The sequence below is a fragment of the Protopterus annectens genome, chromosome 5.part0 (genome assembly GCF_019279795.1).
Source record: "Protopterus annectens isolate FY-2018-M chromosome 5.part0, PAN1.0, whole genome shotgun sequence".
NCBI lineage: Eukaryota > Metazoa > Chordata > Ceratodontiformes > Protopteridae > Protopterus > Protopterus annectens.
Genome location: NC_056735.1, coordinates 1,184,046,653 through 1,184,070,825, shown reverse-complemented (window position 1 = coordinate 1,184,070,825; position 24,173 = coordinate 1,184,046,653). Strand labels below are relative to the sequence as shown.

At 45.2% G+C, this 24,173-nt stretch overlaps 1 protein-coding gene across 2 annotated transcripts in view; it reads left to right on the top strand.

Annotated features, from left to right (window-relative positions):
- Positions 1-24,173, top strand: part of TRIP12 (thyroid hormone receptor interactor 12) — a 3,849,287-nt gene that overhangs the window by 3,028,479 nt on the left and 796,635 nt on the right. For both annotated transcript variants that reach the window (XM_044071052.1, XM_044071053.1), the window contains 2 exons: positions 17,449-17,522; positions 17,606-17,805. In XM_044071052.1, coding sequence (XP_043926987.1) covers positions 17,449-17,522; positions 17,606-17,805 — 274 coding nt within the window. The remainder of the gene's footprint in view (positions 1-17,448; positions 17,523-17,605; positions 17,806-24,173) is intronic.

Genomic DNA, 24,173 nt, shown 5'->3' with positions numbered 1-24,173 from the left:
TCAGGCTCCAACCTTGGTCTGAAGACATTAAGGCAAAAATCATGAATGCCCCCCTGGATAACAAAGCCTTGTTTAGTACCTCAGCTGTAGAACTTTTCATATCTCTTCAGGAGAAGGGCAAAGAGCTGCAAGACCTAAAATATATCTTTGTTTCCCTAGTACCCAGGTTCCAGAGAAACTATCCTACCAAGGCCACCTTTGTTAGAAAGTCTGTAAGGCCACAATCTTCCAAAGGTAAGAGGGATTCCAGGAAGCAGTTTCCCCTAAATCTACCTCTTCTATTCCCACACAGAAACAGCCCTTTCAGGCTAAGCCAAGTAGTCTGTGACTACCCACCTCCCGAGCCATCAGCACCTCTGTCCCTTCACCTCTCTCTAGCTCGGGACTCTTTTGGGTCCTGTCCATCATCCTGCTAGGATACTTTATGGTGTGGAAGACTCCTTTCCTATTCAGGGGTATTCCACAACCTCCAAAAGAACAACTAGAACTCTTTCCTCAATTCATTTCCAACCTCCTTTCTCAGGGCACTATTCAGGTGGTGTCCCCCCTCCCAGTAGGAAAAGGGTTCTACTCCAGGATGTTCTTGGTACCCAGGAAGGATGGTCCTTGGAAACCCATTCTAGACCTTTCTCATGTAAGTACCTTTCTGAAAGTTCCCACCTTTCGTATGTTAACCTTACCTACCCTTCTTCCTCTTATCTTTTCTCAGCCTTCATGGTGTCACCGGACATCAAGGATGCCTGTCTTCATATTTCCATTCATGTGCAGTTCAGGAAGCTTCTTTGCTTTTCTATTACTTCATCACATTTTCAATTCTGTGCCTTGCTCTTTGGATTGTCTATGGCCCCAAGGGTGTTTAGAAAATACTTGGCTCCTTTCATAGCCTTCTACAGGCTACAGGGCATATAGATCTTTCCATACCTAGACGACCTTCTCCTTCAGGCTCAGACCCCAGGCATCCTTCAGGAGTACCTCTCCTTCACAGTGTCACTGTTAGAGTGACCAGAATTCTCAGTCAGTCTCTGGTTCCTTCCCAAGATCACATCTTTCTTGGCTGCAGGATCTAATCAGACAGGATGTTGGTTAGCTTCCTTACCCCCAGAAAAGGTCCTGTCCCACACCTCCTACTTCCAGGACCTCTTGCTCCCATAATCCCTGACTGCCAGGGAGTTACTTTGCCTCCTGGGGTTCATGGCATCCACAATTCCCACACTCCCTTTAGCCAAGTTGCACATGAGGAACTTCCGGTGATTTTTGAAAACTGTATGGGCACAACACTCCTACGCTCTGGAGTTTGTTATCCCACTCCTACCTTCCCTGAAGCAGGAATTATGAAAATAAACCACTCCACACCAGGGATACTCTGGCAAAAGCTTTACTGGTGTATCCGGTACCTCAGCTTTACTGTGTGTTAGCCAAACCCTATTTTTGTCAAGGGGATGAATTTACACATAAACTGACACAATTGGAAACCAAATGTGTTATCAATTTTGGTACACTTCGCCCTAGGGGATTAAATCTTGACATTAATTTGAATATGGGGTAGGGATAATAAAATTACAAAAAGTTAAGAAATATGTTGAACTGTAAAAAGTTATTTCTAAAAGACGTGATTTCTGTGTATTATACCATTGTAGTTTTAGTAGGTGCATATATATTTATTATAAATTTAATGATGTACATATAATAGTAGGTAGATGTAAAGTTTAGTATAATATGAATTATTTTTTAAGTTATATGCGCAGCTAATATTTTGAAATTCACTAACAATTACTTCATTATGTATTTTGGAGCAGGAGACTGCATATTATAAGGAAATGTTCCTATGGGACTTTTAGGATTTGTAGATCTATAGTGATTATTTAGTTGCATTTATTGAGAAGTATTTATATTTAATGAATGTTGATTATTCAGTTATACGGTGTATAAAAAGAAGTGCAACTTGTGTGTAAAATATTCCTTGAAGGCGAATGCCGGGGTACGGGATACACCAGTAAAGCTTTTTCCGGAGTATCTCTGGTGTGGAGTGGTTTATTTTCGTGATTTGCGTACAGTTGTGTGTTTGTTCAGAAACAGGAATTACACTGGTGGACCTAACAGATGGCAAAGAATCCAGGTTTACCCTTACAACCATCACCTCCCACTCAGGAACTCTACATGGATGCATCAGACATGGGATGGGGAGCAGCTCTAGACTCATGGAGGGTCAGAGATGTCAGGTCTCCAGCCCAGAAAAGGGAGCACATCAATATAAAGGAGATGAGGGCCCTGATCTTTGCCCTACAAATCTTCAAACCTCATCTGTCCCTGGGGGTTTTAAGATGGTTTACAGACAATACCACGATTCTGTAGTATGTCAACAAAAAGGAAGGGAAAAAGTCCTACCTCCTGTGCAGACTGGCCTTGCAGGCCTGGGAATTAGCTGTCCAGAGTCAACTTTCCCTCCTGACGGTTTACATCCCCTCGACTCAGAATATGGTGGCAGATGCACTGAGTAGGTCCATGACTCATCCCTGTGCAGCACCCATTCGTGGGACTGTGTTTCTGGACATCGTCCATTGATGGTTTATACCTCAGGTAGATCTATGCCTGCCTCCCTCAAGAACAGGCAACTTCCCAAGTTTTGTGCCAGGGTGCAGATCCCTTGGCATGGAAGGTGGACATCCTATCTTTCTTTTGGAAGGGACTGTTGCTTTATGTATTCCCCTTCTTCCTACTTCTTCAAAAGGTCCTGTTGAAAATCCCCCTGGAACAACCAGGAATCTTGCTGGTGACTCCCTTTTGGCCAAGACAGCATTTTTTCTCCCTCCTCCTGCATTTAGCCAAGGGTAGTCACCACAAGTTACCCCAGAGAATGGACCTACTCACACAGGACAAGGGAACTTCAGATGTTCTTAGTGTTTCACTGTTGCAGTCATCGCACTTGGGTTATCTGCCTTCAGGTAGCCCTCAGTCGGCCCGAATACCAGAGTCTTGGGATTTCTGCGTCAGATGCTGTCGCCTCTTCCATGATGTCAGGTCGTCAGGGGTATAAAACATGCAGCTGACACCATTACATCAGCTTTTCTTGCCATGCGGGAGCTCGAAGCAGAAGCAGTTCACAAGTGCCAGTTGGTCGCTTCCTGAAATTTTCGTTTTTCGAGTTTCAAACCTGAAGTCTTCTAAAGCTAAGTACCCTGTTGGGGATCCTTTTTTCCTGCTCTAACTGATGTCAGAAAAAGTTAATTGTCTTGCCTGTGGAAAGCAAATACCTCACAGAGATTTTCATTCTTACTGTGTCACCTGTTTAGGCCCAGACCACGACGTCCCTCGCTGTCGGTTTTTTTGCCTTGTTCAACGCCCAAACTATTCGTCATCAGGCTATTTTTGTCGCTAGATTCTTTCGCCGTCATTCATCGTATTCCAAAATGGCTTTGATATAAGCCATCCGATTACCGATGATCTGAAAAAACGCAAGGATAAAGACAGACCGCATAGGTCTAAAACTGCCGATGATGCTTTCATTAAGCTAGTCGCCAGTCCACTGGTACTCAGTGAGGCGCTTTCACAGCCCCTGTTACCCGCTTCTACAGATTTGCAGGCCTCTACTGAGACCCATTTGGAGTCCGGTATGCCGCAAGGTGCTTCTTCGACTATGGAACCTGCGGATGTCTCTACCTTGGATGCGTCTGGAGCCGCCTTGCAGGCACCGGCTTCTGAGGGTGTATTCAGACCTTCCGATGTTCGTATTAAACCGACTACTTCGTTAATGACTAAAACTACGAATTTCTCAGGCCCAGAGTTCGCACTATGCGTAGGAAACCGATGACCAAAGCGCATTCTTAAGCTCCCATGCCACAGAAACAAATGCTTAGAATGGTTGAAGACCTTATTACTTGGGGAAAGCCAGCCTTCCCCCCTCTAAAAGACAAAGAATTGATTTTCCTTCTGATTCTACAGACCATGACTCCGATGACTCTGACCCCTGTGATTACCAGGACATACCTATAAGGACTCAGATGCAGAGGATTCCATTCCCTATGCCTCCCCCCCAGAGGACTTTTCTTTCGGTGAAACCTTGCATACCCTAAGAGAGCAAGGGGAATGCCAGGACTACCCACAGTCCAAGAAGAGATTCAGGGAATTTTTAGACTTGCCTCAGCATAGGCCTCTAGCTATACCCCCTGTCCTGGATATTGTAGATGATGTCTTCATGGAATCCAGTCTTACCCCTGATACTTTACCACCATCTCCTAGAAAGCCTGACCGGTACTACAGAGTACCTGACTCTCACAAATTTCTCTTCAAAAATCCCACTGCAGATCCAGAGACCATTTCCCAGGGACTTAAATGTATTAAGGCTACTACAGCCAAAAACCCTACCCCTTCGGACAGGGATTCTAGGACTTTAGACAGATGGGGTAAGAAGGTATATACCTCTGCAACTCTTGCCATCAGGGCTTTAAGTTGCCAGTTTCACATGTTGAAGTACCAGCAGCATATTATGGAACTAATTAAACAAAAAATGTTGATTCCTGATTGTGCAGAAAATAAAGACTTATAAGAGTTAATGCATTCGGCAAACCAAGTTGGTAAACATATTTTGCAGTGCAGTTTTGATGCCTTAGAAGCATCTTGCAGGGCTACTGTCACTGGGTCTGTTCTGAGAAGGCATGCTTGGCTGAAGGAACAAATTTTGCCAGACCATGTCAAAGCAAAATTACTAGATCCTCCATTAAACCAAGAATGTTTGTTTGGCTCAAAAGCAGTAGTAGTTCTTAAAAAGATGGAGGAAAAAGCTAAATTTATGCAAACTGTTAAAGATTTTTTACAGATACAGCCACCTAGATTCAGTAGGCATTGGCCTTCAAAAAACTGGTCCTTTCCAGTCCCTCACAGATCTTCTCAGTCAAACCCAGGGACAACAGACCACAGCAACTATGGTCTCAGGGTATGCACAGATCTAAACAATGGAGGTGCTCCTTCCTCAAAACAGGGAGTGATAAGCCACCCCGTTATGGAAAAAGTTCACAGTGAGTTGTCCTTCATCCTTCCCAGCCATGCCCAAGTACTTGCACCCCTAGGAGGAAAACTTGCCCTGCATGGAAAAAACTGGGAGTACATTACCAAGGACCGATGGGTCTTAAACATTGTATCCCAAGGATACAGATTCTACTTCCACTCACTGCCATCCCCAAGCGGATTGTCAGACCTTCCTCCAAACCAGTGGGCAGAGGTCCAAAAGCAAGTACTTTCTCTTCTTATTATCAGGGCTATTCAACCTGTTCCAACAGTGCAAAGGGGACAGGGTTTCTACTCCAGACTGTTCGTGGTGCCCAGAAAAGAGAACTCTTTGCACCCTATTCTGGATCTGTCAACTCTCAACATGTTCTTGGTGGTACCAAATTTCAAAATGCTTACACTCCAGCAGCTGCTTCCTATGTTATCCCAGGACTCCTGGCTACTCACCCTAGACTTAAAAGAAGCTCATCTGCACATCCCCATAAGGGAATCTTGCGGGAAATATCTACGTTTCAGGGCAGGCTCTATGCACTATCAGTTCTCTGCACTTCTCTTTGGCTTATCTACTGCACCCAGGGTATTCACAAAGTGCCTGGCTCCAGCCATTGCATATTGCAGGGAGAGAAATAAATTTACCCATACTTGGACAATTGCCTGATTCAGGTGGACAGTCAGGAATTTCTACTTCAGCACCTGATGTTTGTAAAGAAACTCCTAGCTTCTCTGGGGTATACCATCAACAAAAAGAAATCACATCTGGTACCCAGCCAAAAGATTGTATTCCTGGGAGCAAGCTTGAACACAACTTCCCAGATGGCATTCCTCACTCCAGAAAAGCAGGTTAGTTTGACAAATTACTTCAAACTACTGGCCACCCAAACCCAGCTATCTGCAAGAAAAATACTGCAAGCCCTAGGGTTCATGGCCTCGTGCATTCTACTAATTCCGTATGCAAGACTGAATATGAAGAAACTTCAGTGATACTTAAAAAGTCTCTGGTGTCAACATTCTCAGGACCTGGAAACAGTGATTCCTATCATTCCTTGCATAAGGGCAGAGTTCATTTGGTGGACAGAGGCTTGCAACCACAACAAGGGACTCCCTTTCACTCAACCCCCCCCCCTGCCGCCCAAACCCTGACAACAGACGCATCAGACTCTGCATGGGGGGCTCACATGGTAGGCAAATGGAGCCCAGGACAAATTCACCTGCATATCAATCAAAAAAAAATGTTATCTGTACAGAATGGACTGACAACCTTCAAATGCCTTATCCTGCCAGGGCAACTCTTGATAAAGACAGACAACACCACAGTTATGTTTTGCATAAACAAGCAGGGGAAACTCATTCCTACCAACTCTACAGGTTAGCCATGGCTCTGTGGAACACAGCCTTGAGCTAGCAAGTGCACCTGCAAGCTGAATTCCTGCCAGGCAAACAAAATTCACTGGCAGATGACTTAAGCAGAAATCTAATGGACCCACACAAGTGGAAAGTGGAACCCAACTCATTCAAACTTCTACTACACAGGTGGGGGACACCAGAAGTGGACCTCTTTGCTTCCCCCAAAACCATCAACTGAGCAAAGTTTGCACCAGTACTCCCCACAACCAAGCATGGAAAGTGGATGCCCTATCCTTTACTTGGGAAAACCTCTCAATCTGTACCTTTCCCCCTCTGCCTCTCCTTTCAAAAGTACTACTCAAGAACAAACAGTACAGGCCAAGGACAATCCTTATTGCACCAAACTGGCCACGCCAACACTGGTACCCACTCCGCAGTCTGACAGTAGTGCCACCCTGGCACCTACATCAGACCCCCTCTCTGCTGTCCTAGCAGGAGGGACAGATTTTGCATTCTCAGCTGCAAACCCTGAACCTGGCAGCCTGGCTTATTCCCTGAATACATCACCAGCAGCCCTCAGCAAACAGGTGCTGGATGTTATCCTTAAGGCCAGGAGGCCTAGTACTAGGAAATCCTATTCGGAAAAGTGGAAAAGATACTGTTCTTGGAGCCAGTCTCAAGGAAAGGACACAGCCATGCCCACCTTACCTCAAATCCTAGATTATCTAGCAGAGCTGATCCACAAAGGCCTATCCTTCTCATCAGTTAAGATTCATGCCTCTGCCATCTCAGCTCATTACAATACTGAGCCACCCCTCTTCTCTCACCCTCTGATCAAACAGTTCCTGAGAAGAGCTACAATTTAAGACCCCCATGGAGAGCTCCCACTCCTGCCTGGGACCTTAACTTTGTACTAGAGAAAGTTATGCCCCCCCCCCCCTTTTTGAGCCTGCTGTTACAGCAGAGTTAAAATTCCTGTCTTGGAAAACAGCTTTCCTTCTAGCCATCACATCAGCAAGAAAAGAGCCCGAGTTACAGGTACTTATGGCTGTGGGAACCCTTCAATGTTAAGTTGTCTATCTCGCCTTCATTCTTGCTGGTTGGGTTCGGAGCCGATTCTCGGCTCTGACTCGGCCATCTTCAAAAGCTCGAGAGCTGCTTACTGGCTCGAGGCCCCCTCCTATATCCCATGATGCCTGGCGCTAGATACCCAGATCTCGTTTGCCGCTTCTGCTACGAGGTTGCGTTTACTGGCTCAGGTTGTAATTTTCACTTTGTTCTTATATTTAAGCCTTTTTTGTACTTTGTTAGGTATACTTTTATTGTTATAGCTCAGAGTAGATTCTATAGCAGTTTGTTAGTGTTTATCCCCCCCTTCAAAACTTGTTTTCTCCTTAGAGAGGTTTTCCTTTCCCTACCCCCGTTTACCTTTCAAAGTAAGCCGTTTTAGTTAGAGGCTTATCATTGTTTTATTTTTAAGGTAGACAAAAGTTTTCTTTTTAGTAAATTGTGGTAGCTTGTAGGTCTTATATTATTATAGTGTGTGTGTGTGTGTGTGTGTGTGTGTGTGTGTGTGTGTGTATGTGTGTGTGTGTGTGTGTGTGTGCTGTTAGGGTGGGTAACTTGTGTGAATTGTGTGTATTTTTTTTCAGTTACCTACTCTCCACTCTACTTATTTGTATTTGATTTTCCTTTACAGGAATGTCTAAAGACACAAAAGTGTCGTGATTCAAGAAGTGTGACTCATGCTGTCAGAAAATGTCTGTGACAGATGGTCACACTTCTTGTGTCTACTGCTTGGGCTCCCTACACCTGCAGGACTCTTGCTCAGTGTGTCACGTCTTTAGTCCAAGAGACCTGCAGGAGCGTAGGAATAAGCTTATCCTGAGGGATTTGCTTAAAGCTGAAGGATCACCGGCCAAGACTCAGGCAGTGAAACCTTCTAGGCCATCGAAGCCGTCGGCTCCCAGCTCGGAGCTGTCGCCGGGTATGGCTTCTGCTTCAACTTCGGTTCAGGCTGGAACCGAAGTACCTATCTCTATGTCAACTTCGGCTCCGACTGGAGCCGAAGTACCTATCTATCAGTCGGCTCCTACTCTTCCGTCGGAACAGTCAGGGAGTCGGAAACACTCCAGGTCACCATCATTGGAGTCGATGCACTCAGCTCCAGGGTCACCCTTATTGCAATCTGAGCGGAGTCATCGATCCCACTCTTCTCGGTCATCTAGGCTATCTGACCATGATTTGGAGAGAGTGGTGAGCAGGCTTTTAAAGTCGCAGGCCCTGGCAAAAACGCTATCCAGCCCCTCTCACCAGGGTTCAGCTGTACCTGTTTCTCCAATAGTTCCTCCTTCGACTCATCCCTTGAGTTCAGAGTCGGAGCATGCTGTGGCTGGACCCGTGGGTCTGTCGGCAACGATACCTCCCCTTTCGGTGCCGTCGTCAGCTCCGATCTCTTCCATGGTGCCGTCCTTGGAGGGATCTGGGCGCCGGGACTCCCTCGTCTGCTCCGAGGGGGCAAGTGGCATCAAACCCTTGTCCGACCTCGTTCTCCCTCTCGGAGCTTCGGCGCAGGTGAGTTTGGCTCCTTCATCGGCTTCGGAGCCGTCCCTGTCGGTGCCAGAAGGGATTCCGGTCTCTTCGGAGTCAGAGCCTTCTATGGCATTGGGAAGGGGTGCCTTCGAGGTCATGAGGAGTGTGCTGGCATCTGAGTCAGCCTCACGGTCAGCCTCATCAGCTTCTCCCCCCATGGTGCCTGCTCCTGCCTCTGCCCCTCCTCTAGACCCCAAGTGTGGAGAACAAGCGCTCCAGGGCACCCCATTGGGTGTATCTTCCTTTTCCGAGGCCTCCCCTGTTCATTCAGAGGAGCCCCCTCGAAAGAGAAAACGCAAGAGGAAGCATGTTGACTCCCCTGAGTCTGTCTCTTCAGATACCGATTTGGAGGAGTCTGAAGGGTCCCCGAGATCCCCCTCTGAGGATGTCTCCTTCTCAGACATCCTTGAAATCCTTAGGCAGAGGGGGAACTGGACTACCCTTAACCCTTCTGAGGATGAGTCGGTATTCCTGGATGCGTTTGGTTCCCGACCTTCCAACTCCTGGGTGTCTCCGCCTTTCGATCCACTGATGTCGGTGGTGGCTCGAAAGGCGTGGTCAGCTCCAGACACAATGGAACCAGCTCCCCGTAGGACCACAAAATTCATCACCGCCCCTCAGTACAAGCAATTTCTGACCAAGGGTGTTCCCGTTGATGCCATGGTGGTAGCAGCGGCCACTAAAAAGGAGTTGGCTGAAACTTCTTCGTCTGTCCATCCCCCTAATTAAGGAATCTAGGACGATGGACAGATATGGGAAGCGGATGTTTTCCTCAGCGACCTTTTCCATGAGGTCTCTGAACTATTTGTGCCATTTTACCCTCCTTCAAAGGGATCTCATTAAAGAGTTAGGAGATACCCTTCAAGATCCATCAGCTGCGGGGGCTCAGGCTAAGATTACCTCCCAGCTGGCAACTCTAAATTCTGTAGTAAACTCCTCCTTGCGGCTCATCTCTTATGCAGCCGATGGAGCTAGTAGGGCTGCAGGCACAGGTGTGACTTTGAGGAGACACGCTTGGATGCAGCTATGCAACTTTGTGGAACCCTTTAAGGCGTCTTTCACCAACACCTCCTTTGATGGTTCTGCTCTGTTTGAAACCACAGGTGAAGGATACCCTTACCAGGTGTGAGCAGGAAGGCAAGACTCTCTCTCTGCCATTGGAGTCCGTTTTTCCAGTCTTTCAAGACCATATCCCAAGGGTCAGAAGAGTGGGAAGATGTGGTTCCGGAAATCCCAGGGAGCCGTGCCTGACACATGTGGAGAGTTCCCGTCCAGGGGCAGAGGAGGGAACAACAATAGACGCCGCCCTAGGGGCAGGGGGGGGTCCGCAAAATCAGGGCCAAAGAGAATCCTTCTCTGACAAGCCCTTCCAGCATCCCTGAAGTGCTGCCCGGCTGTCCACCTTCGGAGGCAGTCGGGGGAAGATTATTGCTGTACCCAGAGGCCTGGCAAAGTATAACAAAAGACAAATGGGTACTTTCTATCATATCCGAAGGCTACAAAATCCCCTTCTTTCGCACTCCCTACATTCCCAACAAATCCCTTCCAGATGTTCCACCCAATCTAAGGGATCAAGCAGTTCAAGAAATTTCAAAACTGCTAAGAAAAAGAGCCATTCAGTCAGTCCCAGCAGACCAACAAGGATCCGGAATTTACTCAAGGTTCTTTTTGGTACCAAAAAAGACAGGGGATTGGAGACCCATTCTGGATCTCAGCAGACTAAACAGGTCTGTTCAAAGAACAAAGTTCTGGATGGTCACGCTACAGTCCATTTTACCCTTTCTGGGTCAGGACAATTGGATGTGCTCCATTGATCTTAAGGATGCGTACTACCATATCAAAATGCACAGACGCTCCAGAAGATTCCTCCGCTTCCGGCTTGGAGCCAGTCATTATCAGTTCAGAGCGCTGCCCTTTGGTCTCACCACAGCCCCCAGGGTGTTCACCAAATGTTTGGCAGTAGTCACCTCTCACTTGAGATGGCAAGGATTCCAGGCGTTTCCATATCTAGACGACTGGCTCCTTACTGCAACCACCAGGCATCACCTGCTGCTAGCCAGAGACTACACCATCCAAACTTGCTCCACTCTAGGCATCACAATAAATTTCGAAAAGTCTGCATTGTCGCCTTGTCAATCTATCACCTTTATAGGCGCAAACTTAAACACAAAGGACAGGACATGTCAGCGACTCTACCAGTAGACAGAGTGTTAGCCATTCGATGACATGTGCAGGTCTTATTAGGATGCAAAAAGATTCAGGCCCGATTTGTCCTAAAAACTTTGGGTCTCATGACAGCGGCTGTAATACTAGTCCCCCTTGCACGCTTTCGTATGAGGATTCTTCAGTGGATGCTGTTCACACAATGGTCTTTCCAGCAACTCCCAATGTCTCACAGGATAATGATCACACAGTCCTGCAAAAACCAATTTGTTTGGTGGATGGTTTCCCCATCATTACACCAGGGCAGACCATTCGTTCTTCCTCCCCCAGTAGCTATGGTGACCACAGATGCCTCCCTGATCGGGTGGGGGGGCATTATCAGGGCAGAACAGTCCAAGGCACCTGGCAGCCTCACAAGTACCATCTGCATATCAAAGTCTTGGAGATGAGAGCTGTGCTTTTAGCGTTGCAAGCTCTTCAGAACTCTCTTCCCACCGGGACCATTGCAATTCAAACAGACAATATGTCAGTAGTATGGTACATCAACAAGCAGGGCGGAACCAAGTCATACCCCTTATGTCGAGAAGCACTCAGACTTTGGCAGTGGGCGATCTCTTCCCAACGGTTTCTGATAGCGGCGCACATCCCTGGGAAGTCCAACGTTATAGCAGACAGGCTGAGCAGAGCAATTCTCATGCCTCACGAGTGGTCTCTCAATCAGACTGTGGCGGACAGAATCTTCTGCAAATGGGGTCAGCCTTGCTGCGACCTTTTTGCCACCCCCTTCAACAGCAAGTGCGACAATGTTTTCTCTTTCCTACCTCTTCCCGGACACCTCCCCAGAGACGCTCTAGTTCACTATTGGCCCCAGGGACGACTTTATGCATTCCCTCCATTCCCCCTGATTCCCAAACTAATTCAGAAAGCTACCACACTGGGATGCAAGATGATCTTCATTGCCCCTTACTGGCCTCGACAAATTTGGTTCCCCTTCCTGCATCATCACCTTCTAGAGCAGCCCTGGACCCAATTCCAGATGATCTGATCCATCAATCGGGCGGGCTGCACCAATCTCTTCAATCCCTCCAGCTCACTGCTTGGTTTCTCCACTTCCGACCTTAGCCAGGCTTCCCCACATTTCCCATTTGGTGCGTGAAATCATCTTATCCTCGCATAAGTCAACCACTAAAAAAGACTTATGCTAGTAAGTGGAAACGTTTTTCCTTATGGGCAGAGAACAGGAATATAGATCCCTTTTCAGCCCCTGTGCACCATATTTTAGATTTTCTAGCAGAACTTTTTCGAACTGGATCCTCTTCTGCCATGATTAGAGTTCAGCTAGCTGCAATTTCAAACTTTCATACAGGCCTATCTGATTCAAGCATCATGTCCCATAAGATTTGTAAAGCCTTTCTGAAGGGAACCACTCTACTCAGGCCCCCAGTAAGAGATCCCCCGCCTCAGTGGGATCTGAATTTGATTTTAGCTTCCCTGATACTGCCCCCCTTTGAACCGGCAGCTTCTTGTTCCTTGAAGTTTCTTTCTTGGAAAACCCTTTTTTTGGTTGCAGTTACGTCGGCCAGAAGAGTTTCTCAACTTCAGGCTCTTTGTGTTCGTCCTCCTTACCTAGTTTTTCACAATGATAGAGTTTCTCTTCGGACTAATCCTTCCTTTCTCCAAAAGGTTACTTCTGATTGTAGTTTGAATCAGTACATTGAACTGCCCGTGTTCTTTCCGAATTATTCCAACAAGGCAGAATACAAATTACATCAGTTGGACATCCATAGACAATTACGCTTTTACTTGCATAGGACCAAGCAGTTCAGAAAATCAGACCAGTTGTTCCTGTCTTGCGCTGAAGGAAAACAAGGCATACCAGTGTCAAAAGTCACCTTATCTAGGTGGTTGTCTTCTACTATTACCTTTATATATCAGTTGAGGAATAAAGAACTTCCTGCTAAACCCAAAGGTAACTCCACCAGAGCTTTAGCTACTTCTGTGGCTTTTCAGGCTAGATTGCCAATTGAAACTATTTGTGCGGCAGCTACCTGGGCTAATCCACATACCTTCATTTCACATTATAAGCTGGATGTGGCTTCCAGAAGCAGAGCTGTTTTTGGTTCCACTGTTCTGAAGAGTCTGTTCCGATGAGCCACCCAGGATTGAGGTGCTAGGGACGCTGTCCCAACCAGCAAGAATGAAGGCGAGATAGACAACTTAAGATTAAGAAGTTATGTACCTACCATAACGTTCCATATTAGTTGTCTTCTACTCGCCTTCTTTCTTGCGTCCCACCCTCCATCTCCCTATCCTAGTAGACCGAGAAGAGTTCCTTAGGCTTCTTTATCACTGGCTGAGTCTTCTCTGGCTGTTACTTCTGACTGTCAGTCTCTCCAGTAGTTTCCTGTATCCTGCTACAGTTACTGTATTATCATGATTATTATTATTATGTCTGTAGTTAGGTTACCAAATGAGATCTGGGTATCTAGCGCCAGGCATCATGGGATATAGGAGGGGGCCTCGAGCCAGTGAGCAGCTCTCGAGCTTTTGAAGATGGCCGAGTCGGAGCCGAGGATTGGCTCCAAACCCAACCAGCAAGAAAGAAGGCGAGAAGAAGACAACTAACATGGAACGTTATGGTAGGTACATAACTTCTTATTATCTTCCATGCGGACAGGGTTTCCCTCAGGACTAACCCATCATTTATGCCCAAGGTGGTATCCAGTTTGGCTTTAAACCAATCCATCCATTTACCAACCTTTTTTACTAATCCTCAGAATAAAGGGGAAAGGATCCTGCACTCATGCGCAGACAGCTCAGGTTCTACCTTGACAGGACTAAACCTTTCAGAAAATCTGACCAGCTGCTAGTCAGCTTTGCTGTAGGGGCAGAGGGCAAGGCCATTTCAAAGCAAACCATTTCTAAATGGATAGCACACTGCATCCATTTCTGCTACAAACACTATGGAAAACCTACCCCACAGGGGATCAGACCTCATTCCACTAGGGCTACCTCAACCTCTACCGCATTTCTCAGGGGAGTCCCTACCATGGACATCCTGGAAGCTGCAACCTGAATTTCTGTACACACCTTTACCAAGCATTACCACTTACCTATCTTTTCTAAATCCAGAACTGGATTTGCCACAGCAGTCTTACAAGGCCTGTTAGCCAGCCCTAATACTTCTCGACTGCCTCCACCCTTCCTCAGCTTTGGGAATCAACCCAAGTGTGATGACTGCAACAGTGAAACACGAAGAACATAGTACAGTTGTGTACACTTACCATAAATGTAGATGTTCGAGTGTATTCACTGTTGCAGTCCTGGTTACCCTCCCTCCAGCCCCCCCTGTCTTTTCTATACTTTCTACTTACCCTTTTTTTTGGCCATATCTTATGGCAATGGTATTTACTTTCTATTGGAGGTGTTCCACACCATGTGATTGCTTCCTATTTTGGAGGCTCCTGACATCTGGGGCAAGAAAAACTGATGTAATGGCGTCGGCTGCATGTTTTATACCCCTGACGACCTGAGGTCATGGAAGAGGTGACAGCATCCGACGCAGAAATCCCAAGACTCTGGTATTCGGGCTGACTGAGGGCTACCTGCAGACTGCAACAGTGAATACACTCGAACATCTGCATTTATGGTAAGTGTACACAACTGTGCTTTCATCCACAGATTTCAACCCTATAACTGACTCTGCATGATGGGGTTTTGATTCCTTTCAGACACCTTTTTTCTGAGGACATGCTACAAGTTCTGCAGGAGGCCAGAAAACCTACAACTTGGAAATCCTCGGTTTCCAAATGGAAAAGGTTTTCCATCTGGTGTCTTGAAAAGGATTTATAACCACTGTTAGTGGATGTTCCAGTAGTCCTGTTCTACCTGTGTGATTTACTGAAGAATGGGCTGTCTTACTCCTCAATAAAAGCTTATCTTTCTGCTATCTCTGCATGTCTGCCTATTTCTTCCCCTTTAGCTTCCATGTTGGAAGTTAACTCTTCTTAAAAGACAATCCTTCACATCAGACCACCAAAAAAACCTGTCCCCCCTTTTTGGGATTTCAACTTTGTCTTAGAAAAACGTACCCTGGCCCATTTTGAGCCAGCAAGTTCTGCTTCCCTGCAACACTGCACTTGCAAAACAGTCCTCCTCATGGCCATTGCTTCCACCAGAAGGGTGTCTGAGTTACAGACTCTCATGTCCTCTTCCCCATCACAGTTTTCCACAGAGACAGGATTTCCCTACGCACTAACCCCTCCTTTATGCCCAAGGTGGTTAATGAGTTATCTTTCAATCAGTCCATCTGTCTTCCATCCTTCTCCTTTCTCCTCAGTCCTCTAGCGAGAGAGTCCTACACACCTTAAATGTGTACAGGCAGCTCAGATATTATTTTGATAAAACCAAACCAGTTCGGAAATCTGACGGCCTGTTTGTTTCCCATCACTCAAGGGCCTTGGGCCAGCCTGTTTCCAAGCAGACTATTTCCACTTGGATTTACAAAACTATTTCCTTCTGTTATGTGGCTCATGGAGAGAATCTACCCTGAGTTATTAGGGCACATTCATGAAACATTATAAACTTGATGGCATTTCCAGGTCCAGAGCTGGTTTTGCCAGGGCTATTGTGCGTGGATTTGTGGAGAAGATTTCTGCTCCTGCACCCAATTCTTCTTCTGCATGAGCTTTGGTACTCTCCCTTGTGTTATGAATGCTGCAGCATATGAATAGAAGGACGTATAATAGGTGTGAAAAATCTTACCATAACCATAGATGCATAGATGTCCTCCACTTCTGTATTCTGCAGTATTATTTTCCCCTCTGCCTTCCAGCTAATTCTTGCCTGTCTTCTGGTGGCATGTTTTCCTCACCTTAGATCAGGCTGGTGCTATTAGTGGCATTCAGTTCTGAGGTCTGGTACGTGCTAACATCTGTTTTATACCCGATGTCACTGCGATGTCGCACATACCTCACAGTAGCGATAGACTTTTGTATACTGGCTGGATGTACGAGTCCACCGGAGGCAGACTTCCCTCATGTTATGAATACTGAAGCATATAGAAGAGAGGGACATCTATAGTTATGGTAAGATTTTACACAGCTATTCTTTTTTCTGTTGGAAGCTGTCAATACCTTCCTGAACTGCATTGCCATAAAGTAAACAAGTATTGCACTTACTGTGCCATCTTCTGCCTGAATTGGTATGAATTGGCTTTTGTGGCTTAATTGCCTGATAATAATGCCATACGTGTACCTGGTTTACATAAAGTTTTAAAAAGTTGTACCATAACCTTTCCTCCTCTAAAATAGTAGCAGCCCACAGAAACATAATTATTTATTGCTGCTGTTCTAGGTCATGTGCGTTTCTTTGTCAGTTCAAGTTTCAGTCTTTTGTCCTGGCAAAACAATTACATGTTAAGAGGAGTAGTTGCAAATGTTTACAGATTTTGTATAGTTTTAATGTAGCTTACTTTGGAGATTTCCTAAGACTACAACTAGACAGGTAGAACAACGTTATCCAAACTGCGATCGTTGTTTACATGCAAATACCCTATCCAAATAATTTTTGCTTTGCCAATTGCACGTAATAGAATGTGTTTGTTCATTTGTTAAGCATTATGTGGTTTGTGAGATGCATTGCAGTAGCACTTTTTCAGTTTGAAATGTTAACATTTGAAGAACATGTATACATTTTTTAATTGCACTTTGTCACCGCTGTCGATCATCAACCCCCTTCACAGCCAGTTTGGCCTATTTGTTCCCTGTCACCTGGGCAGTGGTTGAACAGGAGGATCCATCATTCAGATTGCCATTTCTGTTGTTTGAGGTTTTCTACTTTTAGTTCCCCCGCCTCTAAACTAAAGCAGCTGGCAAGGTGTAGGAAGGGGTGTGCAGTGGACTCGCAGCTGAAATTGTCAACTCATTTCCGCAAGGGAACTTCCCTTCGAGTGGCTATGACCCCCCCCCCCCCCGCGATGCAGGAGTGCTGGGCTGCTTATTTTTCAGCAGGGAGTTAACAGTCTGCATTGTGTCCCTAAGTTTGTGCAAACCCCATCTTTTCCAGGGAAAGGTGATCAGGCTGCTCCACTCCTTCCCTTTTCTATCTGTTATCTCCAGTGCTGGGACTGCTAATTGAGTTCTGGCCATCTGGGTTACATTTGCAAATCCTGTGCCATGGAGCTGGATTTGAAGATATTTTTGATTACTAAAGTGAATGCAACATTTAAATAAAAGAGAAAAAAATGTTACCAAGGCAGTGCATTAGATGTGGATGATGAGCTGAATACTTTTTTTCAACTTGTCTGTGCAATTTTACAGTTCTAACAGATTTGTTTTGTTTATTTAGGATATGGCAGAGTAAGGGAAGATGATGAAGATAGCGATGATGATGGGTCAGATGATGAGATTGATGAGTCTTTAGTATGTTTGTTGTTCTCTTCTTTTTAAATAATTACATTTTAGTGTACCTGCATGGATATTAATTTGTCTTTCTTACTGACTAGGCTGCTCAGTTTTTAAATTCAGGAAATGTGAGACATAGGCTACAGTTTTATATTGGCGATCATTTGCTTCCTTACAACATGACTGTGTATCAAGCTGTAAGGCAGTACAGTTTACAAGCTGAAGAAGAAAGAGAGTCAACAGATGATGAAAGCAACCCTTTAGGAAGAGCTGGAATCTGGACGAAAACCCATACAATTTGGTAAGCATATTATTCCTAGAAGTCTGATATGTAACTAAAGAGTAAATGTGTACTTGTGTTTTTGTGTATGATGAACATTTTTTTTTGACTGGAGTCTTACACAGTTAAACTTACGCAGTCAGATTATACAGAGGCTTCAGAAGTTGCCTGATAAGAATTGTGGCTTTATTCTGTCCAGTCAGGCCTGGCCTTGGGTGAACTGGCACCCTAGGCAAGGAGCTCCATGGGGCCCTCTGTTGCCCAGTACCCTTCCCCCTCTGCACATCATGCTGTGCCTCACCAGCTCCCACCTGGATTTGTTTTTTTTTGTTTTTTTTTTCTTTGTCTCTGTTTGTCTTAATCTTTTGCATGCATGCATTCATTTAGTGCATCTGACTAGGCAAGAATACACTGATAACTGTGGGGAAAATAACTACATTATGTTGGGAGTCTGCTTTCTGTACTGATGCTGTGCTCAAGCCCCTGGCAGGTCATATGGAAGGTGTCCTGAAGTATAGAAAGCTGGTCATTGGTCATATCCTAAACAGGATATAACCCAAATAGCTTAGGCTACTGCAACAGTGATCTGTTAGAACATGTACAGTTATAATAAGTTTACTTATACAACTGTACTATGTTAATTGTGTTTCACTGTTGCAGTAATAACTCATTTGGGATTTCCTGCTGTGGAAGCCGTAGGCCAGCCCAAGTCCTAGAGATTCTGTCTCCTTTTCCAGGCTTGGTAGACTCCCTCACTTCTGACAGCAGCACATCAGGGTATAGGGGTTGTCAACCAGCTCCCATTTCTCAGTTTGTTCGTTCTTTCTTTTTGGTACCCGATGCAGCCTTTTTAGTGTACATCTTTATGTCCAAAGCCCGAAACGGAACTCCTAAAGCTAAGTACTCCATTTGGGGAGCTTGTTTTTTACTTCATTATTTTTAGTGTTACTGATAAATATCAGTGGCTAAGACAAATTGTTGTTTAGAGTATGGGAAATAAGTCCCTCATTGGGACTTTGACACACTGTTTTGCCTAGGCCTGCAGCACGGCATGCGCAACTGTCAACATTGTGCTTGTTTTAATTTGTGAACCTTTAAGCATAGAGCAGGATCACTTGAAAAGTTCTTAGAGGAAGAAAAAAGTGTGTTGGTCGCCCACACGTGCTATGACATCTGCCAGTCATGCTGAGTCAAGAGTTTCCTAAATAAGAGAAGTTATCTGAAGGCATTCTGGGTATCAGAAGGCAGCCTGTCAGTGTTAGATAGTTCACCAGTACTCATGATTATCAAAGGAGGGGGGACACGTTCACAGTCCCCTTCGACAAAGTGTGCAGCCGACGCCTGTCACAGAACACTAGAATCTACCACACTATGACCTCCTTGATATCCACACAGTCTGAAGGACTTAAGGTGTCTGATGGATCTGGGATTACTATGCAGACTCTGGCTTCCATCTCCAATTCCACAGCAGACTGGCTGCAGGCTGTGGCCACTCACTTTCAGCCAGAGTGTCTGATAACCAACAGCACACCTAAGGCCAAACCTTAAAAGGTCTGCTTCCAGCTTTCCCTAGTCTAGACCTTTTGAGTGTTTGTCTTCTCATGCCTACTGCAGTATTTTGTAAGGTTAGCTGAGGATGTCATAGATTTTATGAGATCAAAACAGTGTAAGAAACTTCTCTGTGTGGAAGATTTTCAGTCCATATATTTCTAGTTAATCACTGTATATTAATCAGATCAGACAGTAGTAGTAGAAGTAGCGAACTAAAACTCGTCTTAAGTCAAAAACAAAACAAAAAATAATAGAAAATTTATAATTGTACAGCATTACTAAGTATTCGAAAGTAATCCAAGCAAGGCAGGCAGTCTGTTTCCAGTCGAAAATCCTTTATTATACTATCCTGGTGTCAGTATCTAATTCATCCATGTGGTTGCTTGCACATACAACCGAAGAGGCGGCCAGAGCAGCAGGTGCCAGCGTTGTCATGAGACGTCATGCCTGGATGCGCTTGTGCGACTTTGCAGACCCCTTCAAGTCTTCCTTAGTCATCGCTGCCATTGACACTTCCCCTCTGTTTGGTCCAAAAGTTAAAGACATGTTAGCCAGATGTGAGAAGGGTGGCAAGACCCTGTCTACTGTGGGCATGTGTTTTTCCACTCCCCAACAATCCTTCACCAGAAATCATAAGTGGAAAGATGTGGTTCAGAAAATCCCAAGGGCCTTTTTGTGACACATGGTGAGTTTTTCCCCCAGGGCAGAGGGAGGAATTCATCAGGAAGATAGACCCCCCCCCCCATGGCAGAGGGGGCCCACGTAACCAGGGCTCCAGAGATTCCTTCACCGGGCAGCCCTACCAGCGTTCCTAAAGAGTTGCCAGATTGCTTGCCTCTGGAAGCAGTTGGGGGACGATTCTCTCTGCACAACTTAGCCTGGCATTCTGTAGCATCAGATTCCTGGGTGCAGACGATAATTACCAGAGATTGCCACATTCCCTTCAATCTTTACCCGACGCTGCAAAGGTGAATCCACAATGTTCCACCCCATCAGAGTTACACAGCAGTGCAAGAAATTCAAAAGCTGCTCGAAAAAAGAATCTTCCAGACAGTCCCACCAGACCAAATATAATCCAGATTTTACTCGAGGTTCTTTTTAGTGCCAAAAAAGACATGGGACTGGAGGCCAATTTTAGACCTCCACATCCTAAATAAGTTCGTCAAACAGACCAAATTCCGGATGGTCATGGTTCAGTCTATCCTCCCGTTTCTGGAAAAAGATGAATGGATGTATTCAATAGATCTGCAGGATGTGTATTACCATATAAAAATGGACAAAATGGACAAAACATTCCAGAAGGTATCTCCGCTTCTGGCTGGGAGACAGTCATTATCAATTTTGAGGACTGCCCTTTGGTCTTGTCACAGCCCTCCAGAGTGTTCACCAAATGTATGGCAGTAGTAACAGCTCAAGACTGCAAGGATTCCAGGTGTTTCCATATTTAGATGATTGGCTCCTTACCGCCCCCACCAAGCATCTACTACTACTCGGCTTGTACTACACCCTACAGCTGGCACGGCTGTTGGGTATCTCAATAAACAGAGAAGTCGAAACTAGTACATACTCAAAGCCTAGAGTTCATAGGAGCAACATTCAACATGAGGTCCTTTCTTGTCGTTCTTCCTCATCACAGACTACAAAGACTGAGATCTCATCTCCGAGTGATACTCTTTCAAGACATAGTCCTAGTTCTTTTAATCCTTCAACTGCTAGGGTCAGTGGCAGCAACAATTGCTGTAGTTCTGGAACGACGACTGACTAAAGAAGAAAATCTCAGATATAAATCAAAAACTTCTGCAACTCAAAACAAAATAATGTAAAAAAAAAACACACCAAGCTGAAACTGTCGCTAAGTGCTTTTGTTCCTTTATTGTTATATCAAACTTCTTCAGAGCTTATAGTAATCATCAAAGAAGAAATATAGTGTTTAAATACTTTGCACACCACTAAAAAAAAAAGTCCCCTAGCCAGACTCCATATGAGGCTACTTCAATGGCTCCTAGCATCTCAGTGGTCCCTATTAACACATCCTATGTCCCACCCAATCCGTATAGTAAACCATTGCAAGCAGGATCTGAATTGGTGGATAAAGTCAGAAAAGGAGTTATGTATTCATCCCTTCTCACCCCTTCAGCCAAAGGCCGTAGCGACCACGGACGCATCCCTGATGGGGTGGGGAGGCATTTTCAGGGAAAGGCAGTCCAAGGCACTTGGTCCCCCTTAGAGGTCAGTTTGCATATCAGCATCCTAGAACTGAGGGTGGTGTTTCTGGCGTTGCAAGCATTCCAATCTGCCCTCCCGTCAGGGACGATTGCTATCCATTTAGACAGTATGTCAGTCGTCTGGTATAGCAACAAACAGGCGGGAACCATATTCTACCCGTTATGTCAGGAAGCCACGAGAGTATGGCAGTGGGCAATAGCTTCCAACCACTGGTAGCAACGCATATTCCTGGGAATTCCAATGTGATAGTGGACAAACTGAGTGGATGCATTCTCCTCCCTCATGAGTGGTCTCTCAATCCCAAGGTAGTGATGGAAAATTTTCATCGCTGGGGTCAGCCTTGCTGTGATCTGTTTGCATCTCCCATCAACCACAAATGCACCAACTACTTTGCCTTACTCCCCCCTCAAGGGGGAGTCCCCGAGGGATGCTCTTGTACACAATTAGGCCCCAGGACTGCTTTATGCCGTACCTCCCTTTCCTCTGATTCCACAATTTTTAAAGAAAGCACATCGGTTGAGTAGCAAAGTAATCCTCATTGCACCCTATTGGCCCCATCAAGTCTGGTTTCCCTTCCTATGGCCTCACCTAGTTCACCTCCCATGGACTGTGAACCTGACTAAAGGATTACTGTCACATCCACAGGGGTTAGTCCATCCAAACCTATCAAGTCTCAAGCTGACAGCTTGGTACTTCCACTCCTGTAATTGGTAGGCAAAATGATCCATCTTCCCCTGTACAAAAAATACTCCTGGCTTCCCATAAACAGTCCACCAGGAAAATTTATTGTAGTAAGTAGAACAGATTTGTGTTTTGGTCTCGAGAAAAAGGACTTGACCCCTTTTCAGCTCCCATTAATACAGTGTTGGAGTACTTATCAACCTTGCTCCGTTCAGGAGCCTCAGCTTCTAATATTAGTCCATTTAGCAACTATCTCAAATTTCCATAATGGTTTTGAAGATTTCTCTTTAATAACTCACCGTCTTTGCAAAAATCTTCTTAAAAGGAGTCATGCATTTAAAACCACCCTTTAAAGACCCCATTGAACCTTCGAATTTGACGCTAGTCCTACAAACTTTGACTCGTCAACCCTTTGAGCCAGCTGCCACTTGCGATATAAAAGTTTTGTCTTGGAAGACTTTATTCCTAGTAGCCATCACTCCAGCCAGCAGAATATCAGAATTACATGCTCTGTGTGTAAAGCGCCCTTACATTTTTTTTTCACAGGGAGCGAACATCTCTTCAACTAATCCCTCCTTTCTACCCCAAGTTGTCTCAGATTTCAATATTAATCAATCCATTGACCTGCCAGTTTTCTTCCCAGATTTTTCTAACAAAGGAGAATATTGTTTGCATTTGTTGGCTGTACATAGACAATTGCGTTTTTACTTAGGACTAAGTCATTCCAGAAATCAGACCAATTGTTCCTGTCTTTTTCGGGGCCAAAGTTGGGTAAATTAGTGTCTAAAGTCACTTTGGCAAAATGGTTGAGAGACTGCATCTCCTTTGTCTATCAAAAAAATCAAATGTGTTTAATAGTTAAAGTCAAGGCGCATTTGACCAGATCAGTTGCCACTTCGAAAGCCTTTCATTCGAGAGCTTCTACGGATGACATTTGCACAGCAGCTACTTGGTCTACCCTCACATACCTTTATCACTCATTACAAATTGGACATGGTCTCCAGGGGGAGAGCATCCTTTGGCTCAGTGGTGCTCAGGAATATCCTTCCATTGGGCCTCCCAGGACATAAAATAGCTAGGGACTCTGTCCCATCTGTAATGAATGAAGATTGATAACATCAGATAAAGAAATTATGTTCTTACCATAACGTTCCATGTGTGTTGTCGATCTTCATTCATTCATGACATCCCACCCTCGTATACCCCCTCCATAAGACTCCTGGAAGTTCAGATTTGGTCCGGGTTGCATGATAGGGCATTTGTTCAAAGCCTCTGCTTTCTTATTCTTACGGGCAAACTCGATCTGAAGAGATGAGGAGAGGGGCGCTATGGGTAACTTTAGCTCGAGAGTTTCTTGCTGGCACGAGCTTATTATATCGGCCGAGGATGGAACCGAAACCAATCTGTTATGAATGAATGAATGAAGATTGACAACATAGATGGAACGTTATGGTAAGAACGTAACTTCTTTTTATGGACAAATAGAAAGCTTGCAGTGAAACTGTAGTGGAAGGAGATAGTGTATTGATTGCTTTAAGACATCCTGCACACAATCCCAGGAAGGAGTGTTTTTTTTTTTTTTTTTTTTAATAAATGTGTCTATGTGTAGCCCATGGAGTTGACTTCAGGATGCGAGTATAACTATGTAGCTCCTTCTACATGTTTTAATCTTTAGGTCTGTCATCACATTTAACCTGCAGAGGTTGTGTGCCTCTCTTTTGAAAATGACCGAGTGGGTGGTGAAGTGTATAATTAAGGGGATGCAAAGTAATGTAAGTAGTGAGATCTTTTGCAGGCCTTTGTCACCTACTGTTTTCACTTCATGTGTACATTTTTTCTTCTGTTGGGTGTTTTTCATTAGTGCCTCAATATGTCTCCTGCTTTTCCTGCATTTGCTGTGTGGCCATTACATGTGTATCCTGCTAGATGAT